This window comes from Salvelinus sp. IW2-2015, linkage group LG26 (genome assembly GCF_002910315.2).
Source record: "Salvelinus sp. IW2-2015 linkage group LG26, ASM291031v2, whole genome shotgun sequence".
Classification (NCBI taxonomy): domain Eukaryota; kingdom Metazoa; phylum Chordata; class Actinopteri; order Salmoniformes; family Salmonidae; genus Salvelinus; species Salvelinus sp. IW2-2015.
In genome coordinates this window covers 25,981,272-25,992,505 of record NC_036866.1, presented here as the reverse complement: position 1 = coordinate 25,992,505, position 11,234 = coordinate 25,981,272, and the positions used below count along the sequence as shown (strand labels likewise).

At 47.6% G+C, this 11,234-nt stretch overlaps 1 protein-coding gene across 1 annotated transcript in view; it reads right to left on the bottom strand.

Moving 5' to 3' along the window:
• Nucleotides 1-735: 735 nt before the first annotated feature.
• si:dkey-30c15.2 (transmembrane protein 116) overlaps nt 736-11,234 on the bottom strand; it is a 10,821-nt gene continuing 322 nt past the window's right edge. Inside the window, exons 2-10 of the mRNA XM_070435219.1 lie at nt 5,234-5,368; nt 4,509-4,604; nt 4,371-4,420; nt 4,134-4,253; nt 3,953-3,998; nt 3,789-3,860; nt 3,480-3,630; nt 2,955-3,028; nt 736-2,593 (exon numbers count right to left, since the gene is read on the bottom strand). Of these exons, the coding sequence (XP_070291320.1) occupies nt 2,435-2,593; nt 2,955-3,028; nt 3,480-3,630; nt 3,789-3,860; nt 3,953-3,998; nt 4,134-4,253; nt 4,371-4,420; nt 4,509-4,604; nt 5,234-5,314 (849 nt within the window). The 5' untranslated portion in view covers nt 5,315-5,368 and the 3' untranslated portion in view covers nt 736-2,434. The remainder of the gene's footprint in view (nt 2,594-2,954; nt 3,029-3,479; nt 3,631-3,788; nt 3,861-3,952; nt 3,999-4,133; nt 4,254-4,370; nt 4,421-4,508; nt 4,605-5,233; nt 5,369-11,234) is intronic.

Genomic DNA, 11,234 nt, shown 5'->3' with positions numbered 1-11,234 from the left:
CGCCACAATTGGACTTCTCTGGAGTGATGAATCACACTTCACCATCGGGCAGTCTGACAAACAAATCTGGGTTTGGATGATGCCAGGAGAACGCTACCTGCCCCAATGCATATTGCAAACTATAAAGTTTGGTGGAGGAGGGATAATGGTATTGGGCTGTTTTTCATGGTTCGGGCTAGGCACCTTAGTTCCAGTGAAGGGAAATCTTAATGCTACAGTATACAATGACTTTCTAGACAATTCTGTGCTTCCAACTTTGTGGCAACAGTTTGTGGAAGGCCCTTTCCTGTTTCAGCATGACAATGAAAACTCCCTTACATAAAGCAAGGTCCATACAGAAATGATTTGTTGAGATCGGTGTGGAAGAACTTGACAGGCCTACACAGAGCCCTGACCTCAACCCCATCGAACACCTTTGGGATGAATTGGAATGCCGACTGCGAGTAATACGTAACCACCCAACATCTTGACCTCACTAATGGTCTTCTGGCTGAATCGAAGCAAGGTGCGTGACCTTAATCTTTTAAACTCTCATGTCTCTCATTACATACTTCAACATGTATAGTCACACACTGACTGGGCCTGACACAGCACAAAATCCTATCTCATCTATGTCACCACTTGACTCAGCACTCCGATGTCTGAAGTCATTATGATACAAGGTCACCATAGGACTAAACCATTMTTTTCTTAGGTTACCATAAAAGAGATTAGGAGAATATCAGTAGAATGGGACTGGGTAAGAATGCATTTATTGTACAAATAAAACATCATAACAACATGTTATGAAATGTTCTCCTGGGATTTTACTGGCCACAAAAGAAGGTATACTTGCCAAAATATAATACAGTACTGGTCAACAAATAAATGCAAAATGACTCACATTCTTATTTTTCTACTTTTATACACATGTCAAACAATATTCCCTTTAAGCTGCGCGCAGTAGCTTGTGACTTCCCCGCAGCTCCCCCAGGATTGCCTTGCAGAGCACAGAAGAAATATCAGCCCACAGAGAGAAGCAGGAGATTGAACTTGACTCAACTTTCTAGAGTTTTCCCTGTTAGTTAACACTATCAACGTTTCCCTTTACTGTGGCAATTGTGATCAAGTGAGTTATTAGCTCAGTTATAGATAATGTGTAGTCAGCAATAGGAGAGTGATTGCTTCCTACAAGAGCACAAAATGTCAACATTTCTAGACATCTTTGAAAAGCTAGTCAAATAAAGAGCTTTTTTGTCTTAAAGGGGCAGTGTGTAATTTGAGACAGGCTTGAATGATAGAACAGCTATTTCCATGTGTTATGGGATGCATTTTCTCCATTGTTATTGATGGTAGGCCACTCTGGTAAGCCTATATTATGATTAAATAGCAACAGTAGCCTACTTGGCCACTGTTAAAACGAACTTAAAGCGAGTACAACCTCAGTGTTCACAGTAAATGTGCTGAAAGTTGCACAGAATTTTCACAACGTCCAGGTTTGCACTCAGCAGACCTGCAATTTGCTAAATGCCCCCCCAAAATTAAGGGATCATTGATGTCAAATGATAGAATAAAAAATATACACCTGATATGTCTTCAGTTTGTTCAGGGTGATACTATATTTACATTGACATTTTTGTCATTTATTAGACATTCTTATCCAGAGTGACTTACAACCTGATACACAAGACTGAATGTGTACAAATGATAACTTGCTATGCTTGCTAGTTACATTGTTTGCTATGTTGTAGACAATTCCTGCCATAGTAACTCTAGCTATCTATTGGAAATTGTGAAAGGGGCCCATCCCCCAACCCTTAAGGAAGTGCTTTGTAAACCATATTAATCAATGAATTAATCAAATGAGAATCATTGTCATATCATGTTGACTTCTATTATTCTCCGGCCCATCTGGCTCTACATCTCATCATAATAATCACCTTATCAACCCATCTTACAGAAATAACACAGTACTAAAAAATGAATATTAAAGCATTGAAGATTATTTTCAGAATAAATAACACTAAAATAAGTACATAGTAAACTCCATTGCCTTGGCTCCAGACTCCCAGTGGGAGTAGAGGAATGAAGTTATCCCTAGAAACTGATCTAAGTCCAGTGTTGAATCGCTTTCCTCAATGGTGAAGGTTAGTATTTGAGCAGGGTAAACTCTTTCTAGATCTGGGCCAGAGGGAGAATTCCACCAGCAGCATCTCTCGAGTCAGGGTTAAGGGCTAGAGGTCAGGCCTCAAGGGCGCCCCCAAAAATGGTGGATAGATGAGATGTCCCACTCAGGCCGTTTACCATTGACCAAAAATGGTCAATTCCTTTCATCTTAAGGGGGTGGCTCTCCCATAGCACCATTGCATTAGTAGCTGGGTTTGGTCTGTTTAGTTTATTGACTGTATATGAACCAGAAAAAACTTGCGAGTGGAATGTCTCGCTTCCTCTTCCATCACTCTGGCGGCCCCCTCAGTGATTCGTCGAAGAAGGACAGGGGGGCGTCTTGGCTGAGCAAGGGCATCCTCTCTCCAAGCACAGCGTCTCTGAAGTTTGGTCGTCTCCAGGCGTAGACTACACTGTTCAGACAGCCCTGCAGAGACACCGTCACCGCCTGCAGCGACACCAAGATGGAGTATAGTGGGTACCCAACCAAAAAACTCTGTATTTATTTTCACAATTTTTTTTGCCTAAATCCAATGACATGTTGACATTTTTTTGTTGATTTCACATTGAATTCACGTTAGTTGGCAACTCAACCAAATGTCAGTCAGTTCAATGTCTAGTTTTGATTTACATCTGTGCCCAGTGGGTAAGGTTAAAGCATTATGGGTGCTTATCTAGTGTCATTATTAATTTTACATAGTTAAAGAACACGCTCTAGGGGAAAGGGCAATTCATTCTGGGTGATGGCATCTTGTTAGGGCTATGTATGTCTGCAGTCAGCAGTGAGATAGTTGTATAGAAATACTGACCTGTATAACATAGAGGGGGAAGAGCTTCTCTTGTGGTATGTCTGGCATCACAGACAGGACAACCAGAAGAAGAGCTGGTGACAGGAAAAACAAATAGGAGGTTGGAGATACACGCAGACAATGTGCGTGTGTGTGTCAGAGGAGGCTGGTGGAAGGAGCTATAGGAGGACAGGCTCATTGTAATGGCTGGAATGGAATAAATGGAATGGAATAAATGGAATGGAGTAAAACACACTTTTCCATGTGTTATATTTGTTTGGTACCCTTCCATTGATTCCGTTCCAGCCATTACAATGAAAGCCCGGTCCTCTATAGCTCCTCCACCAGCCTCCTGTGTGTGTGTGTGTGTGTGTGTGTGTGTGTGTGTGTGTGTGTGTGTGTGTGTGTGTGTGTGTGTGTGTGTGTGTGTGTGTGTGTGTGTGTGTGTGTGTGTGTGTGTGTGTGTGTGTGTGTGTGTGTGTGTGCGCGTGTGTGTGCGTGTGCGTGCGTGCGTGCGTGCGTGTGTGTTGGGATGACTTTGTGTACCTGGCGTCCAGCAGAAGATGATAACCACAATCATGTAGCGAACAGTGGAGAACACACCCCTCAGTCTTTTCCTGGAACGTGCGTCTCCCTCCACAGGAAATAGTCCCTCCCCGTACCTGCGATACAAGCTGTCCACCTTGTAGTAAACCACCTGCACAGGTACAGTACATCATCACTCATCATTTTCATGATCATCATTCTTCATTATATTGGCTGTAAACTACTTAAACTACTGTAAATGAACCCATGTTGATATGGTAACTGTATTGTGTGTTGTATGCTAGACTAGTGAAGATGTCTGGTACTTACTGTGCAGCACACCAACACTAGTATCACACTGAAGAAGAGGAAGCATCGCATGAAAATGTCATGGATCTGTTCCTGAAAAACAAAACAAGGTCTCATTCAATATGCTCTCCAGTCCCTTCATAAACACACAAATACAACCCAGGTGGAACCAGGTATTTACTCACAATATCTGAGCAGTGGTCACTCCAGACATGCAAGAAGAGGATACAGCTAGGAGGAAACACAATCACAGAGAGAGGTGAGATAAGGAAACCATTTCATTCATACGATTTGTTTCGCTATAGTATCTACATTTTCTCTCATTAGTGTCATAAGACACATTTTGACAAAGACACACACACACACCTGGTGCAGTATGTGCTAACTTCACTGTTGTTTGCTGTTCCGTGGCCGGCTGGTACCAAGTCCGCTGTGGTCAGGACTAAAGACATTGTGTACGCAAAGTACATCACCAACGGCGTAAACCTGTTGGGGCATCACACACACAAACAGTTAGGGACATATGTTGCTTTTAAGACACTACGCAGATCAGTTTGGTTAAAAGCAGGGATGTTATCAGTTGGAAATTAAATGGTGACTCACCACACAAGTGTATATACAGGCAAAACCACCACCCTTCGTCTACACTGGGACTGGGGGGAGAGAGAGATATTTGATTTTAGAATGAATCAAACAAAGTCGAGGTGTGTGTGTGCCCTTGGTGGAGGGTTGGGACCTCACCTCTTCCTCTCTTGGTCTCTCCCTCCATCCCTCGACAGCATGCTTTGACTCCCAGGCATACACTACCACCAGCAGAAACGACACACAGTAAAATGTCTGGAACAGAGAACACACACACACCATAYACCCACAAACACACCCACAAACACACAAACACACACACAAAGTTAAATGTATAGAAAAAAGCACACAGTAAAGTGTCAAGAACAGCAAGCGCACACAGTTAAAGGTCTGTAATAGAAAAGGACAAGCTGTAATACTGCTTCTTCACACTCTGTCTCTATAAATGACACAGCATAATGTCATGCTCCATGACATAACACAGTATAGAACAGTTCCTCCACCCCAAATGTACTGCGTGTTCTGTCTGACCTGCACATTCGTCTGCTGATATGTGAATGTGAAGTCTAAACAAACATGAACTAAAATGCTTTTAAAGTTGGATCACTCGCACTGCAGCACTCAAAGACAGACTATGTACAGTATCTATGCCTTATCTATACCTTAGTCTAGAGGTGAGCACACAAGCATTCTAGTCTTTTTATAAACAAAATTTCAAGTAATTGTTTGGCAATTCACAGATCTGTAGTGCGTCTCAAAGCTAAGGAGTTAAGGAGACCACGTACAAAATTGAACTCGATTGTATCTACAGAACGTTCATTCTAAGTTGAGGATTATTATAGTGCACTATCCCTGCAAATAAGAACCACAGTAGGCTGGCTCACCAGTGACAGAGGCAGTAGGTGTTTACAGATTAACACACTGTCGGTGAAACTGTCGGTCTCATTCATTGCATTGGTGAACATCAAGGTGGCTGCTGCCAACAGATCAGCTACAGCCAGCTGGACCAGGGGCTGCACCTAGAGAGACACAGGTGTGTGTTAGCAAAACTAAGAGAAAATGACAACAACATTGTACATCAACGGCCACAGAATATAGCCTGTCTAACGTGCTTGAGGTAAGTGGGAATAGACTTGATATCATTCATAGCCGTGGTGTTACAGCGTCTGTAAGACTGTGTCAAGGGTCACATTGGTCCCATCACCAACATTTCTGACAGTGCTCTGGATGGGTTATTGTATGTTTAGGCTCCATGGACATTCAGTAAATAGTTTGTACTGGTACTGTTCGTTCCCTGTTCTATAGTTCGGGTATTATTGTCCCTTTGTCCAGCCAGCCTCTGTGACCCTTCTAGCATATGCCTCTGACTTTAGCTAGAGTTGATAGAGCACACAGTCCTATAGTTCTGCCTCAATGAGGGAGTATAGACACAGGCAGACAGAGAGGGAGTAGCCTGGGCCACGTTCAGTTGGCAACAACGTTTCGGGAAACATAATGATTATGTTTTGTAGAAAAGACATGCCTCTATTTGACATTTAGAGTAAGGAATCATGTCAGCTCCATTCATGACTATTCTACCTGCAATGTTCAGGTAGTTACATCCTAATGAGAGTGAGCCTGGTAGACAGATATTTAGCCAAGACACCGCCTTGGAAATCATTTTTACAATAACTAAGTTGCATTATCACACTCACACACACACACTTAGGTACACATTCCTACAGAGAGAGAAGAAGAGACAGGACGAGAGGAGGAAGCCGGAGAAGAAGAGGGAAGAGGGACAGGAGAGAACGGAAGAGGAAAGAGAGGAGGAAGAGATGGAAGTAGAGAAGGAGACACACAGAAGAAGGGACGTCGGGAGAGGGGATTGAAAGCAAGGAGAAGAGAGGATAGACAGGGAAGAAGAGGAGAAGAGGGGACAGTAGAGACAGGATGATCGAGGGAAGGAGAGATGAGAGAGGATGGGGGACAGTAAGAGAAGGAGACAGCAGGCAACAAGGCGCGAGGGAATGGAGAGAGGAGACGAGGAAGAGGGGACTAGTCAACGCACGAAGGTAGATACCAGGAAGAGGGGAAGGGAAGGAGAGAGGAGAGAGGAAGAGAGACAGTAGAGAATGTGACACAGGAAGCGCGCAGAGGGAAGGAGAGAGGCGAGAGGAGAGTAGGCAAGAGGAGACAAGTAGAGTAAGGAGATTAGCAGGAAGCACGGGGAGGAAAAGGAGAGAGGAGAGAAGAAGAGGTGGTACCCGTTTAGAGAACGGTAGCACAATCTATGGAAGCAGAGGTAGCGCGAATGGGAGAGAGGAGGAGAGGAAGCTAGGACAGTTAGAGAAGCGAGAATACAGGAAAGGGGGAGAGGGTGATACGGAAGCAGAGAGAGGAAGAGAGGAAGAGGGGACAGTAGAGAAGCTAGTTGAGAGACGAGATAGGAAGGGAGGGAGAGAGAGAAGGAGACCAGAAGAGAGAGACGATAGGAAAGGAAGGGGGCAGTAGAGTAAGGAGGAGTACACAGGAAGAAGGGAAGGGAAGGAGAGAGAGAGAGAGAAGAGGGGACAGTAAGTCACGAAAGGGAGGGAAGCAGGAGAGAGAGGAGAGAGGAAGGAACGTAGGAGGAGATCCGAAAGGAGAGGAGAGACAGAAGGGAAGACAGTTAGAGGAAGGAGACACAGCGCAGAGAGGAGGGACAGAGAGAGGAAGAGGAAGAGGGCGACAGTAGAGAAGGAGACACAGGAAGAGGGAGTCGGAGCACAGGAGAAGGAGGAGAGGAAGAGGGACAGTAAGAACAAGGAACAGAGAAGCAAGGGAGGGAAGGAGAGAGGAGAGAGAAGACGGGGACAGTAGAGAAGGGGACAACAGGAAGAGGGAGGGAAGGAAGAGAGAGGAGAGAGGATAAGAGGGGACAGTAGAAAGAGAGCACAGGAAGGAAAGGCGTAGGAAGGACGAAGGAGAGGAGGAAGAGGTGGACAGTAGAGAAGGAGACACAGGAAGAAGGAGAGGGAATAAGAGAGAGAGGAAGAGGGGACAGTAGAGGAAGGTAGAGCACAGGCACCGGAAGGAAGTAGAGAGAGGAAAGAGGGGGCAAGTAGAGAGAGAGACACAGGAAGGAAGGGAGGGAAGGAGAAGGAGCAGAGGAAGAGGGGACAGTAGAGAAAAGGAGTACACAAGGAGGGAAGGAGAGAGGAGAGAGGGTTATAATTTCATAATGCAGTCTAATAGCAACAAGCAACAACGCACTAGTAAACAGTGACAGATGGCTCAGACCAAGTGGTGTCACACCGTGAACTGACTGATGGATGACCCTGTCTTAGAGGTCAACAACCGACCCATACATCTGGCTCGCCCCTCACACCACAAGGTGGTGTGTCGTGTGTGTGGTGTGGTGTGTGTGTTGTGTGTGTGGTGTGTGTGTGTGCCTGTGGCGTGTGTGTGTGCGTGCGTGTGTCCGTGTGTGTGTTGTGTGGGCTGTGTGTGTGTGTTGTTGTGTGTCCTGTGCGTGTAAGTGTGGGTTTGTGTGTGTGTGTGTGTGTGTTGTGGTGTGTGTGTGTGTTTCTGAAGTGAAAGTAATGTCCCCTTAGTGGTGTCATTGTGGTTTCTATTCCCAGTGGCTACTCAGTGCATATGGTGGTCGGCAGTGGTGTGAATGAATGATATTTCTCATTTTTCGTGTCAAGTCGCCATTGGAAAGCCATCCCTATGGGGTAATGACATCATTAAGCAACACTTACAATAATTCACTAATGGTAATTAAATTAAATCTTTCTTCCGTCGCGTTCTGCTGCATTGCGCTTCGATTAAAGAGCTGACATTCTAAGTGTGTGTATTATTTATCATGTGTGTACCCAGAGAGTACATATTTCATCCAGATAACCTAGAGTGTGTGTGCTCTGTGTCTGTGTGGTGTGTGTGTGTGTGGGTGGTGTGGTTTGTGTGTGTGATGTGTGTGTGTGTCGTGTGTGTATCGCATCCCTCTGTCTACAGGGGGGGGTCCTACAGGGCCTTGAGGTTTTATGGACGGGGGGGTCTACAGGTCTGAGTTGTGGACAGGGGGGGGGCTGTCTACAGGCTGAGTTATGGACGTTGGGGTCTACAGGCTGAGTTATGGACGGGGCGGGGGGGGGTCTACGGCTGAGTTATGGACGGGTGGGGGGTGGGGGGGTCTACAGTTGCTAGTTTATGGCCATGGGGGGGGACGGTTACAGGCCTGAGTTTATTGGATGGGGGGGGGCGTCTACAGGACGACGTTATGGACGGGGGGTCTACAGGCTTGAAGTTATGGATGGGGGGGTATACAGGATGGATGGGGGGGTCTACAGGCTGAGTTATGGACAGGGGGGTCTACAGGCTGAAGTTATGGATGGGGGGGTCCTACAGGCTGAGTTATGGACAGGGGGGTCCTACAGGCTGACGTTATGTGAGGGGGGGTCTGTACAGGCTGAGTTATGGATGGGCCAAGGGGTTACAGGCTGAGTTTCTGGATTGGGGGGGTCTACAGGGCTGAGTATGGATAGGGGAGGGGGTCTACAGCGCTGAGTCTATGGATGGGGGGTCTAGAGGGCTGAGTTACTGGATGGGGGGGTCCTACCAGGCTGAGTGTTATGAATGGGGGGTCTAGCAGGCTGAGTTATGGTATGGGAGGGGGTCTATCAGGCTGCATTTCATGATGCGGGGGGTCTACAGGCTGAGTTTATGGATGGGGGGGTCTACAAAGGTGAGTCACTGGATGGGGGGGTCTACAGGCTGTTATGTTACTCGATGGGGTGGGGTGTGCGTGGGGTGCTAACTAGCTGAGTTATGGTCATGGGGGGGTCTACAGGCTGAGTTATGGATGGGGGGAGTTGGGGTTCTAGCTGAGTTATCGAATGGGGGGGTCCTACCGGCTGAGTCTATGGAACAGGGGGGTCCTACAAGGCTGAGGTTAGTGGATGGGGGGTCTACAGGCTGAGTTATGGATGGGGGGGTCTACAGAGTTACTGGATGGGGGGGGGGTCTACAGGTGAGTTATGGATGGGAGGGGGTCTAAGGCTGAGTTAATGGATGGGGCGTATACAGGCCTGAGTTATAGGTGGGGGGGCTACAGGCGAGTTAAAATGGATGGGGGGAGGCGGGGTTTACATGCTTGAGTTATGGACGGGGGGGTCTACAGGCTGAGTTATGGCTGGGGCGCGGGGGGTCTAGCATGGTCTGAGTTTATGGACTGGTGTGTGGTCCTAGCAGTGGTCTGAGTGACTGGACGGGGGGTCTACAGGCTGAGTCATCGGCTGGGGGAGAGTGTGGCTGTATTATTCGGCTGTATGTTTATGGACGGGGGGGTCTACAGGCTGTAGTTATTGGACGGGTGTGGGGTCTATTTTCAGGCTTGAGTTTTATGACATGGCTCTGGTCTGTGGGGGGGGGTCCTACTAGGGCTGAGTTATGGAACGGGGTGGTCTACATGGCTGTATTGCGGGGGGGTCGTCCAGACTGAGTTTATGGACTGTGGGGGGCTCTAACCAGGCTGTGAGTTATGGTGATTGGGCGGGGTCTATCAGGGCCTGAGTTATATTCAGGGGGTCTACTAGCGTGATGTACTCGGATGTGGGGGGGTGGGGTTACAGGCGTGAGTATGGATGGGGGGGGGGGGTCTACCAGGCTGAGTTCATTGGGACAGGGGGTCTACAGCTGAATGTTATGGACGGGGGGGGGGTCTACAGACTGAGGTTATGGGATGGGGGGGGTCTACAGCTGAGTTAATGGACGGGGTGGTCTAACAGGCTGAGTTATGGACGGGGGGGGGGGGGGGGGTCTAGCAGGCTGAGTTATGGACAGGGGGGTCTACAGGCTGCAGTTAAATGGCACGGGGGGGGGGCGGGTCTACAGCGCTTGAGTCTATGGGGGGGGGGGTCTACTAGCGCTGAGTTATGGACGGGGGGGGGGGGTCTAAGCAGGCGAGTTATGGAACGGGGGGGGGTCTACAGGCCTGGAGTGATGGATGGGGGGCGGGGCGTTCACTACTAGAAGGTCAGAAGAAGATGACTGACGGGGTTTATTGTAATAATAATGGCAGTGGTGTATAATGAAACTGAAGCTGGAGAGGACAGGATAAGCTCAGTAGGTTTATTTTATTTAGGCGCTTATGTGGCTACAAGCCAGCTGTCGATAGTATTGTCCAGCCATTAAACAATGAACACACTCTAATTGGAGACAGAGTATTACTCTGGTGCGTTCCAATGGTACGCCTGTATATTCCTTACTGGCCCTGGTCAATAGGGAGACCACTGTACAGGGACAGGGTACATTTAGGACACATGCTGAGATTAAATTAAGCTACCCAGCTGTCCTGTCTGTCTGGTCTGTTCTTGTCTTCATGTCTGTCTGTCTGCTCTGTTGTCTGTCTGTCTGTCTGTCTGTCTGTAATGTCTGTTTTCTGTCCTGTGCTCCTGTCCTGTCCTGTCTGGTCTGGTCTGTCTGGTCTGTCGTGTCTGTCTCGTCTCTCGTCTCGTCTGTCTTCTGTCTGTTCTGTTGTCTGTCTGTCTGTGCTGTCTGTCTGTCTGTCTGTCTGTCTGTGCTGTCTGTCTGTCTGTCTTCTGCTCGTCTGTGTTCTCGTTCTGCGTCTGTGCTGTCTCTCTCTCGTCTGCTTTGTCTGTCTGTCTCTCCTCCCTCTCCATCCTCATGGCCTCTCTTTCTTTGTGCCTCTCGCTCCGTCTCATCTTCTTCTCTCTTCTCTCCCTCCTCCTCTCTCTCTCTCTCTCTTCTCCTCTCTCTCTCCTCTCTTCTCTCTCACTCTCCTCTCTCTCCTCCTCTCTCTCTCTCTCATCTTCTCTCTCTCTCTCTCTCTCTCTCTCACAACCACACACCACACACACACAGCAACACACGCACACACACACGTTGGTTTTACTATCATTA